General features: G+C 40.3%; 1 protein-coding gene across 1 annotated transcript in view; it reads left to right on the forward strand.

Annotated features, from left to right (window-relative positions):
- The first annotated feature begins 10,426 nt into the window (after positions 1 to 10,426).
- The window catches only part of PEX5L (peroxisomal biogenesis factor 5 like), an 88,750-nt gene continuing 80,508 nt past the window's right edge, over positions 10,427 to 18,668 (forward strand). Inside the window, exon 1 of the mRNA XM_065748363.1 lies at positions 10,427 to 10,734. Within this exon, the coding sequence (XP_065604435.1) occupies positions 10,714 to 10,734 (21 nt within the window). The 5' untranslated portion in view covers positions 10,427 to 10,713. The remainder of the gene's footprint in view (positions 10,735 to 18,668) is intronic.

The following is an 18,668-nucleotide window of genomic DNA, read 5'->3' on the forward strand; positions in this document are numbered from 1 at the left end:
AACAATGCAAACATAGTGAGTAAAGGTGAATGCATTACAAAATTGTGAGGTTCTCTAACTTGAGCTCATCAAGAAGAATTTTTTTGCCAAAGCACAAATTCTCTGCATGCCTTCCAGCTTCCAACAAGCAATGCTTTTGCATCTCATCATCCAGATACTTCCCAACTTAGTTATTTTGCTATAATCTTGTCTAACCAAATCTTCCAACATGTACTACATCATCCTTGTCTTGTGAAACAGAGACTTCTCAAGGTTCCTGTGTTCATTCTCATATCTAAGCAAATGCATTTATCTACTGCACATGATATCTTAATCATTGGTACTTTCTGGAGGAAAGTTTCAACATCTGCTGTGTCTTAATTACAGAATCTCAAGGGATTCCAGTCATCTTTCACATTAGTTAGCAAAGCCTTCCCTATTAGTAATTCTTCAGAGGCCAAATCGTTCATCTTTACAGTGCTGCAACACAGCAGGTGAAGTACAGCGCAGCAAAGCAGCACAAGACCTATTTGCCTTCCACATCCTTCACTTAGAATTTACTCACTAAGCCTAAAAACATAGGAGGTAAATATCCCTCTGCAACAAGATGAATGCCACCTGAATGAGGTGGGGCTGTTCAATAAGGAGCAGACTTTTTGCAGGTATAAATCATCAAAGATCTGTTGTCATGGAGCTTTGAGAATTTATCCCTGCTGAGAATCTGCTTTGGGATTTGCAGCTTTTATTGCTATGTATGTACTGTAGCAGTGAAAGGTTGTCTATCATGATGAAAGTAAGCGTGGCACAATTATATGTTTGTATTTATAACACTCTGTATTTATATGTGATTGTTATTCATTACTTTTTCTCTAATCATATCTGCTCTTGTTACTTTCTGAATCCAAAATCTCCCATTAAGATGAATTGCCAGTAACAGCCTGTATCAGACACTGCTGGCCCTGTGGCATGTACAGCTAATAGCTTGCATACCCCGCTGCCCCAGTCTGCAACAGGGAAAGCAGAGCCAGGCAGACTGAGTTAGTGACAATTTTAGAGGCCCATTGCTACAGCCAGATCACAAGACATAAGTTTCTGAACCAGATCTTGTGGTTACATGGCCAGAGAACATCCTCTGACAAAGTTCAGAGCCCAGCTATGTTCTGTCATCACTTGTTTCACTGGTGTTAAAACCTAAGACATTTCATACATAAGCATAAGACGTAATTCTTTTCCTATCTCAGCATGTTAAACGTGACTGTTGTCAATGACAGAGGTTGCACTTACACACAAGGATCTCAGCCATTTTTTGTCTCTGTAACCATTGACCCATCCCCAAATTTTAAGATAGCTCTTTCATTTGTAGCCAAAGAAAAGTGAAGATAAAATGCATTTTTCCTCTGTGTGGAGTCAAAATGAATACTGCACACTTTTACACAGGTAATTTGGGAATGACAGAAATCTGAAAGAAAAGATTCAGGAGAACTTGCTTGTGGTGGGATAGTCTCGCATGCTGAGACTCACAGGGTCTGGTCTACTTAAAAATGACTTCCTCATTATTAATCATGTGTAGGCATTTCTATGACAGTAGGAGAAAAGATGAGCTGGAGCTGCTGTAGTCACACAATTCATGCCCCCGAAAAATATGAGCACCTCTGATATTTACACACATGGGCAAGGCACAGGTACTAGGCACACTGAGCTGGAGAGACAGACACATGGTCAGGATCCCACAGACTCATGTTCCAGAAGAGCTTTTCCTTATGTGAAACAGGCTGCTCAGGGAGGTGGTGGAGTCCCCATTCCTGGAGGTGCTCAAGAACCATGGAGATGTGACACTGAGGGACAGTGGGTTGGGGTTGGACTCTCTGATCTTAGGAGATCATTTCCAACTTTAATGATTCTATGTGCTTCCCTTCCTGTGGTATCAATGTGCAGTGTGTCAGCAACCTGCTCTTGATCTTTGTGATAAGAAATTTTTAACTGACACAGATGAGATGCTTTGGATTGTTTCAGACAAAGAAAAAAAGATCAACAAAATCATCGTAATAAAAGTGTTCTTACAGGTCATAACTGGGAACTCATTACATAAATTCAGCATCTGAAACGTGAACTTCCCACTCAGCAGAAAAAAGTAATAACTTTTGGAGCCAGTGTAGAACAGGAAGGCCAAAAGCTGTAATGAAGAAAGGTTTGATGGCTCTAAGGGCACTGAGGAAAGCATATCCTCCACCCAATACTGGATGGTTGTGGGAGATAAGCCCTGACTTCCTTGAAGAGCCCCTCGAGAGTGACATCAACTGTCCAGAACTGTCCAGGAAAGGAATTGATGTTTAGGTTTGCCATACACTGAGTCTCAGTGCTGCTGTACTTAACAAAAAATACAGCCCTGTAACTGTTTCCAGGCAAGACATACAGATGGGAAAAGAAGCTTCCCATCTAAAACATATATATACAGTTTTACTAAAGCGTATGGCTTACAGATCTTTTCATAAGTTACTTTTATGTCCAAACTCCAAATCTCCATGCTATCTATATAAATATACCATTAGTATTTTTCAGCTACTAAAAAGAAATGAGAAACAGAGCATGGCCCAACAACTCCTATGGGATCCCATTAGATAATGATTCCCACTTTCCATATTAAGACTAACAGAAAAGCAATTTTAGTCCCCTTTAATGTGCTGCCCAGCTGAATTCTCATTTCTTAATCAAAGGTTGTGTGTTGCTATGACAAATGTCCAAATATCAGCACTACAACATTTATTGACCAAACATCATATGTCAAAAGAAAGTTATTGAGTTAGTCTGGCAAGATATATTTTCCATAAACCAATGAGAACTGCCATAAATTACATTATTCCTGATTATTACTTCACTAATAATGTCCCATATCAATCTTTCACTATTTTGCCAGGGATTGGCACAAGGCTGAAGGGCCTGTAATTACTAAGCCATCCCACTTAAAATTCTGGCACAGTATTTGCTTCCCCAGTGCTGTAGCAATTAATGAAGAACAACATTAACAGTCCGCAGACGCTCTTATAGAGTTCCTTGAAATCTCCCTAGTGATCATTATTGGAACCACTGTTCACAAAATATATTCATAATTTGTACAGATGCAGTTTAACAACCTCCAGAGTTAGTGATGAATCAGAAGTTATTGCTCAAATTCTAGCTCCACCTGGACCAAATGGGAATAAAAGAACTTATTCCCAAGATGCTTTAAAATCAACAGTTTAAAAACAATTCATGAGAAGTAAGTATTTTAGTTTTATGACTTCTCTGTATTGAAATACCTCTGCAGTAGTTTTGCATATTCACACTTCAACAACGATCCTTCTGCTCTGATGCATCACTTTTTTCCTACAGAAAATCTGCGATACAAAGTATTCATGTGTTATGCTCACGCTGGCTCCCCAGAATTTATGCAGCAACATTAAGTATTTTCCCGCCAGGAAATCTCTCATAGAACTGCATGGAGTCATTCCTTAGCTAGATGCTTCACTGATTTCTGTAAATCCTTAAGGTTTGATGAGCACAACAAATAGAAAAGTAGCTAATATAGTATTAAGGATATGTTGTCTATGTTATCAGTCATCACAAGTGGATATCACCTAATTGAAGGGCAAGAATTTTCACTTTGAGATCTGAAAAGCATTTTTTTTCTCACATGATGAAATAATCAGAAGGAAAAATCTCAAAAATCATTTTATCATTTAAGATTTAGCATGCATTATGTAGCAGCACTATAGCAACACTTCTAGAAACCATTTAAACTAGATTTTCATCAATTATTTTAAGATAATATTCTCTATAAATGCATTAACTTACCTTGCAAACAGGACTGGGACATCAGGAGCCAGGTAAATGCCTGTGGGTTTTTTGGCAGCTAGTAAAAAAGGTTTGGAGCACCCAGCAAATTGCATGCTGTTTGGGTGTTACTTGTACCTTAAAAAACTACATTCAGATCACCTAAAATAGTCAGCTGTGACTGAAAGCCTCAAGACATAGCCCCAATGACAGGAAAATACAAGCTTCAAAGTAACTCATTAGCTAGTTGTTTTCAGAATAACTACACCTGTCCAAATTCACCTTCAGATATTTGAACACAGAGTGAAGCAAACTCAGAAAATTTAAGGAGAAGTTTTAAACAGAGACAAGCATAGTGCTTATTATTAAAAACAGGGAAGAAAGAAAACTAAGAAAGCCTACATCTAATAGCAGCAAGAATGCTAAAATAATTAAACAAACAATTTAAGTATAGTAAGAGGGTGAGTCAGCAGCAGCTCAGATTGTTATCCCTGTACTGGGTAACAGGCACTAGGAATAGGCTAAAAAGACCAGGTATTTTCAATAGGAACTTTATGATTTCATTGTAAGCAGCTGAGGAAACCATGATCTACATGAAATCACTGTTAGCTGCATAATTCAACTCAGAAAACTGATGATTCACTTCAAACCAGAGGGGTTTCCCAAGTGGCATTCCATAGAATGACACATAATTTGGTATTTTGATTAATGATAGCTAAATGAATAGAAAGCATATTTGTTAAATTTGCAGGCAATGCAGAGCTATAAAAGCTTGTGAGAACAAGACAAGGATGTGACTGGAATCTGTAAAAAGCTTGATAAATGGTTTTGAGAAAATAGGTTGCAAGCCAGTAAGTACAATGGCAAAATTCTGGTTAGGTAGAGCTTAATCAACTAAAGTAATAAGAAAGATGACTGAGATACAGAAAACCCAATCTATACGACAAGAACTGAGATTGCTCAGTGCAGCAATGTGTTTTTTAAATATGTAGAAAGCAGCTACAAGGAAAACATCTCTACATCTACTTTCCTAAAACAAAAGGAGAAAAGGGCATACGTTTCAGTAATGCATATTTGAGTGAGGTCAATAGTTAAAATTTCCACGTACTAGGAAAGTTGAACACTACAGCTGGTTATCCTGGGGGCGGTGGACTTTCACATTTTGAAACTTTCAGAATCCCATAGTTAACCTAATACACTTCTGCTGCACTGCAATCATAGTCCCTCCAGTAGAGATGCATACTTCCATATCTTTCAACTTTTTTTTTTCTGTTTAATAATAAGGAAGAGTTGATTTACACCTGCAGCTTACAGAGATGAGGCCTTTATCTATGCATTCTTTTTCAGTGGAGTCAAAGAAAAGTTTGACTTCTCTTCAGCAGAAGCACGACACAGCCCAGACTCAGTAAAATTTAAGAGCATTGGCTATTTGGCCACACACAGGTTTCCTGGAATCTTGGTAAGTGTACCTCTCCTCTTTCTTCTCATTTCTTCGTCTATATAGCAGAAGACCCTTAACGTGTAAGGCATTTCTATGTGGAAAGTAGTGTTACATATACACCAAAAACAACCTCTGCAAGCAAACAAAATCTCCTCCACTAGGGAACCAAACAGGCGGCCAAACAGCGCAGTGCTTACAGGTGAGTGCTGCACCTGTCCACCAGGTGCTCATTTCCTGCCGTGACTGGATGTGGGAGCTCATGGCTAATGATGGCTTAGGCCCTTCCTCAGATAGGCCAGTTCTTGCTGAACTAGGTATAGCTGAACTCAGCACAATCTTACATGAAAAGCCAACTCAGAGCCTCTATTTGCCAAGGATGCTCCAGAATCTTCCCAGCACCTCCCACACACAGGCAGGACAGCTGGAGGCTGTGCCCCGCCACGTGCCTGTACACGGGGTGCAGCATGGGGCACTCCCCTCGCACTTGCTCACACCCAGGGAACGGCAACAGGACATTAAACACAAAAAAGGACTGTGCAGTTAGTACTCCTGCTGGTCATAACCTGGAATTATGCCACATTCTTCGTTCAGGCTGGTATTTGCTGACAGATTACAGGTGAGCAGAAGTGGTGTGAGTGCAGCAGCACAAACAATGGCCTGTTAGTATTCCACTCAGGCTAGCTGCAATCTCATTCTATTTTTTACTGTGACTGGTGGGTTTTACACTGGGTCTTGTTAATTAAATGCTTCACACACATCATTAACAAAACTTTCAGCTTTTTAAAATTAATTTTGGGTCGTGTGTTATTCAAGTTTGTTATTCATTATAGTTCATAAAGCACCTCAAACACCTCCTTTACTTGCCTTCCCTAAAGACGCCTAAGTCATGCTAGCATGTAAAAGCAAAGTGTAAATACACAAATAGAAATAATTACCACTTCCATCGATGTGTGGTTGTACTATTCATACCTTACTGCAATTAGAAGAAAAAGTATAAATACAGTGTAATTAGAATCTGTCATACCAACAGTATTATAAATTTTTAATGCTATGTTACTAATAAGATTTGAGACTATTAATGCATTAATAACTGAGCCCAATTTTCATGGGTTTTGCACTTCACTTGACTGTAAAAATAAGGCTTTTTACAGGGGTTTACTAGGCTTTTTGGGGGTCCATGTTTTCAGAAAATTGGGCCGGTTATTTTCAGTTAGCAAAAAAATGTCATTTCTGAAAATATTTATAGGTATTAATGTTTGTCAAGATCTCTTTCTTAATAAAATATGTAGATTAACTCTCAATGAACCCAAAGAGTTTCCACGTATACAAATTACTTATTATCTCCATGGTTACATGAGCTCATAGACTGATGTTTTATGTAAGGTATATGCATCAGAACATTAATCTCCTATTGAACAAAGCAGCAAATCTGTGTCTTTAGGACCAAACATATGCTCCCATTGGATGCTGGCAACACAATCTGTTGCCATACGTGAGAAATACCAAGCAATTCAGAGAATCTCACGTTGCACAGCAGAGCGATGGAGATAACAACCTGCTGTATATGCAGAGGACTGAGTTCCCCAAAGTTCTCCCTCATAGTTTTGCTTTCAGGGCTGCAAGAACCACAGCACATCACAGGCAACAGCTGCCTCCAATGCCACTGAAAATCACCCTCAATTTCCATTTAAATCTCTTCCGCTGAGCACTTTTCATTGCAGACAACTTATAGCCCTGGAAACTCATCCTCCTTCAGATTAACTGTGTCCCACATTCAGAAAAGTATCCCTGTTGGGGAAGAGCACTTAAGTAGATGTTTCACACTGAGTATACGTTTGCTTTTCTATCTTAGAACATTTAGGTCTCTTTATCATTCAGTGTCTTCCCGAACAAAAATTGTGACTTGCCCTTGCTATGTGGCATCTTGCCATCGAAAACACAGACTTTGCCATTCACAACAGTCTGATAAAGACAAATACTATGATGATAGTTATTAACTCAGAGACTATGTGCTTCACCTTTTGCAGTTTCAGAGTTGATGAGATAAAACTATTTCTAAGATTGCCAGGATGAAATAAACATTAGTAAGGCCTGAAAGAATGAAATACCAGCAGCTATTGAAAATCAAAATGCCTCCCAGTGGGAGTTAAATGTCAGCTTCTTGATGGTAATGAGGTAACTACCAGAACCTCCAGAGACACCCTGTGCAGGTCTGTAACTGCCCTCACTGCCATTACTGTCTCCAGGCTTCCCGATTACCTTCATTACCCCATACAAATACTTGAAAACAAATTCTGAGTATTTATTTGTGAAATGAAGGATTTTTATTTGATTTTTTTTTGCAAATTTTCCCCTGGCAGTTTAATATTAATTAAAGTCTGTTGAGCCATATGGTAACTCTTCTTTAACAAACATTATGACTTCCATATTTTTCACCATGGTTTTTCCCATTTTTGCCATAACAAATGACAGAGCTTAGAGAGTGCATAGCAAGCAGACATCACTGGTCCAAGTCTTAATGCAGGCACACAGACTGCTATAAAAGGAACGCAACAGAAACAAAAGATTTTCACAGAAACAAATGTTTTTAAAGCAATTTATGCAAGCAAACTCTGCGTAATTAAACACACCCTATAACAAAACAGACATTCACATTTATATGTAGAGCAGAGTCATAAACAGCATGCACACTGGTGTTCACCTTTTTCAAAGCTGAGAAGAACACGGCTTTATATTACACATCAGAATTGCAAACTAGTATTTCCTGCTCCACATCCCATGGCACATTTTTGAGATTTTATTTATAACTAAGCAATAAATACTATGCATCAGTTCCAGATTAGGAATAGGTGGTTAAAGAAACAATCTTGCTGAAGCTTCCTCTAGTGACTATAGCTGGGACAATAGCTGTTTAGATTTGGGGAAGCACAGTGCAACGTGCACGTGATTTGCACTGAAGGATATTGAAAGAACAGCTCCTCAAGAAGAAACCTCTGCCATCCAGCCAGTGATATGCACCACCCTCTGCCTCCCCACTGCTCTGACTGCTGCTGTGCAGCCCGTTCTTTCTGTCTGCTGCCAAGTGACTGAGTCCCTGCTGAAAAACAAAGGTAAAAGATGGATCCACCTGGCTTTCCTGGATCCACCAGATCCTGACGTAATGTGGCATCAGTATGCCACTATATCAGTAAATTGAGAAATCGATGCAGCTGCTTCTGCTGAATTAAGAAAAAATGCCTACTTCAAAACAAACTATACTGCAAAACCTCATATCTAGCACCGGGTCTTACCAATTTTTATCAGTGTTTGTGCTTCACCCAGAAATAATATGACACAAATCCCTGGACTAACAGCTTGTGTACTACAAGTTTAGTTCCTTCTACCACGTAGGAAAAATTTAAATCATAAGGTACATATTAGCCTTAGAAAACGTAGATATCTGCATATAGCAGCACTGACAAGCTTACCCCAGCTTCCTCCTGAGGGGAAAAAAATATGAACAAAACCACGAGGAAAAGGAAGGGAGGAAGGGAGGAAGGGAGGAAGGGAGGAAGGGAGGAAGGGAGGAAGGGAGGAAGGAAGAAATCTTCACAGAAAACTTGTGCGCTAGCTTAACTAGAGCAAAAACAGCACGGATTCACAAGTACTAAAGGCTTGAGAGCCTAACACCTCTGCTCAACAAACAGCAGAGACAACAAGGCTCCAAGCTTACATAGGAGTGGCTATTATTCATCTATAGCTAACTTTTCTTCTGCATTGAGCACAAAGGTGGCCAGGTACTTCTCTCTGCAAAATCTATATTCTGCATGTTATATCTTAAGTGCAACCACAGTAATTCATATCCGATCTTTCCACGGATGTGTAGACAATTTCTGTACTACAAAGCAGCATTTCACAGTAAAATACATCTAACGTGTATGGACAATCCCCAAAAATGTATTTTGAGCTCATTGGCTCTTAATTGAGGTTTTCAAAGTAGCTTAAGGGATTTAGGTAGGAAAAATATTCATTTTGTATTTCTTTTTATCATCCACATGTGGCTAAACTCTTAGGCTGCATGAAAACCACAGTGAGCTGGATGCACATTCATTGGGTGTAAGACAACTGTCACTTTGGCTGTCGAAAGGATAAAATAAGTTTAAGCAGAAGAAAAAAAATAAAAGGCTAGACTTTGCTGGTGCCATTGTGGATGACTTTATAAATCCCCTTTTTTTAGTTGAATAGGAACACTTAAAAAACAAAACAAAACAAACAAAAAAAAAACCATATTTAGCCTGCTGAAAGGAGATCTGTGACTATACAGATGTGATGGTTCCAGGAATGAGAAATCTACTTTGCACTGCCTTAGTAGTGGAAGATGCTGGGGTTGGTTGCTTTGGTCAGTTCAAAGCATCATGACAGTTCTGGGGAGTTTATTAGCAAAACTAGAGAGCTCAGAGCTGAAAAAAAAAAATACAGCGTCCACCAAATCCGAGGCATTGGATGTTTACTGTGCTACTGAATACGGATACATTACAACTGCTCTTTTCAGCACGTTGGAAGTTAAAAGGTCTGAGGTGGGGGAGAGGAAAATAATCTGGATCCAAGACAAGGTGAGCGGCAGCTGCAGGACGTGGCAGGCCCGGTGTGCCAGTTTACAAGGTCACCGCACCGCTCCGGGACACCCAACTGTCCCCGCACCGCAGCGCAGCGGCAGCAGCAGCGCTGAGCGGGGCGGCATCACGCGGGGCGGCCGGGATGGGCAGCGTGCGCCGCGCCCTGACTCCGGGACGCTCCGAGTTTGGGTCGTGCTGTCACGCTGACGTGACACATAAATTTAATTTCGATTTTTTTTCTAATTTATTATTCTTTTAAGTGCTATTATCATTCTTTATACACCTTGCTGCAGCGGAAGCCAGCAGCTCCCCGGGACCCGCGCAGCGCCCCGCCCGGCACCGCGCCGCTCAGCGGGCTCCGCGCGTCCCCCGGAAGCCGCGCGCTCCCTCTGCGGCCGGAGGGAGGGAGGGACGGAGGGAGGGAGGGACGGAGGGAGGGCGGCGGAGACCGGGGCCGGGCGGGGCGGTGGCAGCAGCGGGCCGAGCCCAGGCCCGGCAGCGGGCGGCCCCGCTCCGCCCCGCGGCGCTCCCCGCCCGGCGGCCCCGCAGCCGCCGCCGCCGCGGCCCGGCCCGCCTCCCCCCAGCACCCCGCGAGGAACAGCTCCGGTGCAGCTTGCGGCACCGCTGCGAAGGGGGAGAGGGGGAAGAGAGGCAGGAGGGGAGGACGGAGGGAAGGAAGCAGCCCGCCTCGTTGGGTTACCGAGAGCAATACGGGAGCTTCCAGGACAAACTGAATCTTGTGCAAAAATAGCTCTTCCAGGGTTAGGCTTTTTTTTTTTTTCCTTTTTTTGTTTTGTTTTCTTTCAGCCGAGCGCACAGGAGAGGTGCCCCCTCCCAGCGTGCACCCAGCCCGCCGGCCTCAGGGGCACCCGCAGCACAGCCGGCAGAATGTACCAGGGCCACATGCAGGTAAGAGCTGCACGCAGCCGGACAGCAGCAGCACCGGCAGCGGCTCCGCCGGGACGCGATCCTGCGAAGTTTCCGCGGGGTGAGCGGGGGTTGGGGGGTGGCACCGGGCACCGTGCAACAAGTGAGCCGGGGCCAAGCGAGCGGGCACTGCCGGCGGGCAGGAGGGGACAGCGCGCCTGGGGCGGCTCCGCTCCATGGGGAGGGCGGCGAAGGGCTGCGCTCAACTTTATAACTAGATGAAGTTGTGTATTTATTGATGTATAGTGCCTGCTTGTTCACACAGATTCGAGGGAGCGTTCCAGGGCAAACACTGCTATGGCATGCTTTAAGTGACACATGGCTCTTGCCATCTTCTTGATGCATCTCTTCCTCTATGTCAAGTGAAGGACAAACAATAAGGAAAAAGACAGAGCACTTGCTTTGCAAAATCTGCAAAGATTTCATGTCACGCTGAAGCTGTTGATTTGCACAATGTGTTGTGGTAAAAGGTGATGGATTTCTGTTCCTCCCTCCTAACGTGGGATGAGGATTGATTTTGCTAAGCCCTGGAATGACTTTGTAGAATGAATTTCAAACACATGTCTAAGTGACTCCAACATTTGAGGCAGAAATGTTGCCTCCTGCTGCTATTGATCCACAGTGCTGTAGCAGAAAACGCCTCTCCCCGATTAAAACACACGGGTGCCTTGGACACGATGACTTTAACCTTGACTCCTACTCTCCTTCCCATGGCTCTTCCCTGGAAAGCCAAAGCTATTTTGGAGGAGAATGAATTGGCAAAGCAGAGTAAAGGTTTGCACGGCTCTCCCAAACTTATTTCTTTGCGCTCATTGCGAGGAACGATGAGATGCTTTAATCATGACAGTAGCACCAGTGCTGTTTGTCAGTACTGGGGCTGTTTACAGAGCAACTGCTGCTCTGGTACGCGTGAGCTGCCCCCTTCTCTTTGGTGCGACTGCACAGCATTTTAAACCTCCAAATGGTCGTCAGGAACATTCAGCTGAAGTCAGTGTCAAACACAGGAGTGTGTACATTACGTGTGTTAAGTGAGAACTCTGAATCTATAAATCTATGAATCTATGATTCAGCACTCCGACCCGAATGATACCGGTTACTCTTTCATATTGGTGCTGTCTGATCTCAACAGTGATAAACAATGTGTCACAATATTGCTTGCCATAGGAGAGCAAACAGGTTTTAACAGGAATGTAATCAATGGAAGCAGTATGCATTTTACTATTTATAATAATAAGATTAAAGCATGCACTGTTTTATGGCAACACAAAAACAATCCTGTAAGAGATGTTAATTAATTGGATATCGACAAATAAGTATTTATACCTTAAGAAAGCAGAAGTTCTTTGCTATGGCTCGTACACCACAAGGTTTCAACAAACACACAGCACTTTTTGAAAGTGTAATGGAACACTGAGGTCTCTGGCAACATTGTAAAGTTTTCTCCATCATTAAAAAGTCGAAATCAAATTTTCAATAGAGAAAAGACCAAGTCAAAACATATAAACATGTTATGATTTATGTCCTTTCATTTTTGTTTTCTTTCAGAATACACATATAGCTCAAATGTAATCAAATTCTGTCCAAATTCACTTTATAACTCAGCTGAATTAAAATACTATTCAGATTCACTACACTTGTCTGCTAAAAAATACCAACTCAGCTAAGCACATCAGCCAAGGTTTTAAATATATTTCTGCCCTACCTGGAAACATTAATCTTCAGAAAACACCTAAAAAAACCCTTGAAGCAGCAGGAAAAACATTCATGTGTACTATATCCTTAATTGGAGCCTTTAAGTGAGTCACACAAAAGACAATAAAGAGCTAATTACATTGCAGTGAAATTATCTGCTGTAACATGTATTAAACCACATTAAATGCAGATTGCCGAAGTTACCATACAAGAGCAGTACCCAGCTGCTTGCTAACCGAAACAGAGACACACCCTGAGCGTGGCGAGTCCGTTCTCAGTACCTCCCAGAAGTTTTTGGAAGACCTTTACTAATGTAAGGAAAACTATTTGCAATGACCTGCTAGTGTAAGATGAATGTGAGCTATGGAGCTATTCAAATTCTAGTGGATCAAGTTAGGCACCTAAGTCAGTAATACCTGGACTCGTTAATAGCAGTAATCTTGGTTTTAAAGGCACTGAGCACTCATGGCTTCCACTGCTTTTGAGTGAAATCCTAACTGAGCACCTAAGCATCAAGCTTCATGAATCCTGCCAAAAAGTGTGCCGATTATAAAGGCTGATCCCACACTCCTTACAGCAAAAGTTCTTCAGAATGTACAGTGAGCATTTTTAGGATCTGGTTTAGAATGCCAGTCATTTGTTCTCAGAAGTAAAATCTGCAGGAATTATCCCTCAGTCTAAATACTTTAAAAGATGTTTACAAAGACAATATTTTATTAATGACCTGCTCTAACTCAGCTAATTCTTCCAAGTCTTCTGAAAATTCACAACGTTAACAACTCTCACAATGTAATGAACATAATTTCTCACTCTGAGCAAGTACCCGCCTCAACAGGCATCAAGCATTACGGGCTTCAGTGGAGAATTTCTGAGTTCAGTGAATTCTGCAAGTGTAGGTAAAATATACTTTGTGTACTGCTTAAGTCACGTGAAATGAAGACATTTAAAGTGCTCTACAGCATCAGACCATAATAAGTGTATCTCTTTTTAATTCTCAGTTTGCAGTATGTAGTTGTTTTTTCTGAACCTCAGGAAGTTGGCTTATTCCAAGGACCTAGGCTTACGTTTCCCACTTACTGTTCTATACATGGATCTTCACAATACAGAAACACTAGTCCTAAGCTAAAATCCCAGACAGGGAAAAAGAAAAGCTGTAATTTCACAGTAAGGCTCAGCCACCGACTCAATATTCCCCGGTATTGTTCTAGACGGTTAGCTTCTGCATTCCTTCTGCCCCACACACTTTCACATAAGAGTCCAGGAGAAAAGCAGTGGCCTTCCACAGAGGCACACAACAGGAACACGATGCAGAGAAGTACAGTGCTGTATGAGCTCCTTCGCAGCTATTTCTCTACCACAACCATTTTGTTTTGGTGTACTGTTTACCAGCCTGTTTGTTTCACATGGCTGAAGCCTGAGCCTTCATGGCAGGGCTTTTGCATGAGAAGGAGGTTAGCTGTGCAGACCTTTGGTTACATAAGCAGCCCTACTGAATTCCAGGAAAGTCAAATGTTGAGAGGACAAAGACTCATGGCTACAGAGGCACACCCGAGTTACACTTCTGGTCCTGACCTCAGTAGTTCTAGGGGCTCTCTGCCTGTTTTGGGATTACACGGATACCTGACTCCAAATCTGAACAGTACAGGTGAAGGAGAGAATATTTCTCTTGTAGGACAACGTGTGCTGTTTACCAGTTCTTCAAGGAAACAGTAGCAGGCCAGATGGAAGCAGAACATGAGCTGAGTTCATCCCACAGTCACTGCTCTAAAATGTCTATCATTTTATCAACCAACAATAATACATTTAAATTTTTTCACAGTGTATTTTACCCTTGGTATCAGTCCCTCCCATTGACTTTTATGATAGCTCTACAAACGGATAGGAAGTAAATGACAATCATAGAACTGGATTTTCAGCAGCATTCAGCTTCTTAGGAAACTCAGAATAAATGCTTTCAAACCTCTTTGCCTTGATGCTGTACATAGTCAGCTTTCTCCAGCACAAACAGAAGAGGTGCTTTGCCAAATGTTGGCATGGGATTTTATGTGTTTTGTTTGGAAATGGCTTTATTTAGACAAAGCAGAAATCTTGACCACGCATGGCTATCAGAGTTCCTTTGGCACGTTTTCACAGCAGCAGGCTTATAGCAATGATGCCTTGGCCAAGTTCCAGATCAGTGTCCACAACTTTTAATTGAATATGCAATCAACTTCATGCCCTTAATTGTTGTGCTGCATTCTGTACTGTTAAAGATACTTAATGTTCTACCATTGGCATTTCACATTTAGATTAAATTACCCATAATGATCATTCATGTTTCAGTAAAATCTCATTCTTCAAGCACAAACGTGCAGGACTACAGGGGGTCTACAGAAAGAATCACTATGCACACACGAAAATTCATGCAAAATTAAATCTCAGGGTCTCGACATATTTTATTGGGCCCAAAAAGTGTCAATAAACATTTTAGAAGTTATAAAAAACATTTTTGCACTGATTTCCCAACACTTAAGACACAGTTTCCTCACTGGGAAAAGTGAAGCAAGACTTTCACAGAATTAGTTGCTGATGCAAGTCCCATCTTTGCTTATTTGGTACCTGGTTACGCTGCTACTTAAAATAAGTAAGTCTCAAGCTATTCATCAATTATGGTTACAAAAATGGAATTGCTCAGCTATGCACTTTGTACATGAATAAAGGAGCCCATAAAAATATGCACAATGTAGAATTGAATTCAGTGTTAAATTGAATCTTTGTTCAGCTGTTAAGATCAACAGAAACTTAATAACTTTAAGCTACAAAATTCTCCAAGTCGGAGCACAGAGCTGGAATGCCAACTGATCCCTAGTGATGTTGATGAATCATAACTCCCAGCCTGACTGAAATTCCATTATGATAAACTGATGATTTTTCATTATTCAAACGTTTTCTAGAAGTACTTACAATACTATGGCAGTGTTTACAGTGGCACGTTTTCCATTTTGTTTTGATATTTTCCTATTACTCACTAGTAGCTTTTCAAGTTTTGAAGAGCAGATTATGAATTGCATATAAATGAAACTAGCTAAAAATAATGAGCTACTTTTCATTGAAAGACATTCGTTCAAAGAAAGCAGGTGATAAACTGCTTTTGGCTAAGAGGGATACTGAAACTGTACGAATGCAGAGAATTTGCAATGCTCATATAGAAAGGCATTTCTTGAAGCTGCTAAGTAGCCTTGCAGGAACCCAGGTTTCTAAAAATTAAACCATGATCCATTAATGCAGTTTTAATGTATATGCACAGATTTTTTTTGTCTACATTTATATCAACAGTTCATAAATCAATGCTGATTGCTGTTAGGCAACTGAGAATCAGCCTGTCCAAGGTTTGTGTTAACATGTGTGTTAGTAAATATAATTGCTTTGTATACACTATCTATTTTAGAGAGTCTATTTTGATTACTTTGCCTTATACTTGTTTGAAAGCATAAGCTTACACATATTTGAAGGCTAATTAGTTCAATGGGGCCCACTGTTGACAAAGCAGGAAGAGAAAGGCAAGCCAGCAGCCTGGGAATGGAATCGTGTAGATGCTGTGCAAAGGAAGAAGGCAAAAATTTCACTAAAAGCTCACAAGTTAGACGAGAGTGAAATACCCAAATGGGACAAGGTGCATGAAAGCATGAAAAGACTAGGCAACTATATACAGAAACTTTCAGTACACATTAGGAAATGCTGATTCAAATATTCATCATCAGAAAAGAATTTGTGTTTTTTTAAAAGATCTAGTTTCTAAGTAAGCTGAGCCTGCAGAAACTTTAAAGAAAGGTTTTGATGTCTAAAGCAGGTCTACTTGAAGCCATCTGACTAATATAGTTTCCTAACTTTTTGCAATAGTTAGAAATAAAAATGCTAAAAAAACTGGAATCTTATTTAGAATGAATCTGACAAGCTTGTTTTTCTTACACGTCCAGCACAGGAACTATCTACTAGTTGTTTGTACCTAAAGTCTGCACAATCTATTTCAGAAATAGCTGATACTACAAAACAGGCAGAAGTAGTTGTCTTCTAAATCAGGTGTCATAGCATGTAAACTAGGAGGTGACTTTCTGTAGTTACACATTTTCATCAATGTCCAATATCATTCCTAATAAAATGCCTAAGGGTCATAAAGACTGTATTCAGCAAATTCTTCTAGCAGCTTAAAATGATTATGAGCAGTGCAATATTCCAATGCTTTCTACTCAGGCTACTGAAATTCTGAGTCACTGGTACGTGAGTTTTACTTCCAATGCTTTTTGTTTGTTTGTTTGTTTGTGTGTGTGTGTGTGTGTGTAAAGAAACTAAGAAAAAAATTCCAACACAAAGATTTGACACATATTGTACTGGATGGAAAAAAAGAAGCCCAGTCACATTACTTTGCTCCGTGAATAGAAAACACAAACCAGTGTTTAACATTAGCCTCTGAATTAGGGATTTGATTTAGTAGTTCAGTGGGTAGGGATAGTGATAGGAGGATGGTTGGACTAGATGATCTTGTAGGTCCTTTCCAACCTAATGAACCTATGAACCTATGAATCTATGAATGTGACTTTTCAAAAGATTCCACTCTCAGTCAGCATCTCTGCATCACTACAGTTCCTCCCAAACAGTTTTGATGAAATTTCTGTTAGGTTGGCATAAGCAATGTGAGCCCCAGGTTTCCTTCCTCCACCTCTCCATGGTCTATCATCACGATACTCAGGCAGATGTGCCAACATTTACTTCTTCTCACTTCAACCTCTTTGGTCATCCTATCCTCCCTTCACAGGTTCAAAGGTTTTCTCAGTTTTGCCTACTGCCACTGTAATTTCAAATCATTGCCTTAAAAGGACTCTTCCTAATGCAGATACATGAATACAAATGTCTTTGGACAGAATTTTTAAATCAACATGGAAAATAATAGAATCTGTCAGCATAATTGCAGATGCATATGTGATAAGGATAAAGCACTGTGCGATGAATTCAGACAAACAGTCTTTCCTGATTACATTTAGACTTTGTCTGCTGTTATGGGATACACAACACAAATAACCTTACCTACTGTCATTTAGAAACAACAGCTTCAGAATGTTTTTGATACATGTGCATTTTAGGGTCAGCCACATTATTTTTTCTTGGTTTTCCTTAAATTGATCATTTGGCTTTACAGAATGGTTTTCAAAAGCTGAATTAAAACTAAAATTCATGTTAGCACTCATGCTATAGTCTAATTGAAGTGCAATGCATGGTGATTAGGTGTGATCAACAGTAAAGCCAGCTGTATGTTTATTTACATATATGAATAGAAGTGGAAATTATACCCATGTAAATAAGAAAATACTTGGTTTCCTAAGCCTTTTGCACACCACCCATCTTCCTAATGACACCAGTCGTGTCCCAGAGCTACTGTACAAAGTAGAGACTACATGTTCTGAACAGGGACAGAAAAGCTGTTACTAATTGCAATTTCTAAAGCAACTGGTACTTGTTTAAATAAAAAGGTTCAGGATCTCCTCCAAAGTCAATTGAGAGGTAATGCTTGCCTGTTTAAGCTTAAGAGATATATGCTTCTCAAGACTTAACACTGAATATTAAAGTTCACTGAATTTACTGGTGTCAAGTTTGTTAACATAAATCTAGGAATAAGCAAAAATTGTAATACATGGAAGATTTTTGAGCATATTATGTAAAATTGAAAGAAAATCTCACATTTTGGTGTGATAGTTATCTGACAGGGCTTTTTAAAATCAGAAGCATGCTCCCTAATAAGAAGTTCTGAAAAAAACAGTCTTGGTTATTTAACACAGAAGAACAGATTAATATTATTTATGTAAGGTAGGAGGATGGTCTTAGCCTTCTCTGAGGCACTGTACACTATTGTCATAGATAAAATTAATGAAAGAATAAAGCGTAGCTCATCATGTGTCTTGTTAAAATGACAAGGTATTGATGCTGTCATTCACTGAAGTTTAGATAATTTTTCATTTACGAGGTTCATATGTAGATGAGATTTCTAATCTTTAGCTATCTGTCATCCAACAGTCCTTCCAGGAACTGGGATCAAATTAAGAAAGCTTTTAGAAAGAAATATGAGGAAGAATAACCAGCAGTAATAAATTAAAAAAAAAAAAAACCACAAAAAAAAGCCTTGTCAAAATAAGAACTACAAAATGGCAATTGTTAAAAGGTGAAGACCAAGCAAAAAAATAAAACGCACAGAA

This window comes from Cyrtonyx montezumae, unplaced genomic scaffold (assembly GCF_038088225.1).
Source record: "Cyrtonyx montezumae isolate F1298 unplaced genomic scaffold, pur_monq_1.0 scaffold_5, whole genome shotgun sequence".
Taxonomy (NCBI): Eukaryota; Metazoa; Chordata; class Aves; order Galliformes; family Odontophoridae; genus Cyrtonyx; species Cyrtonyx montezumae.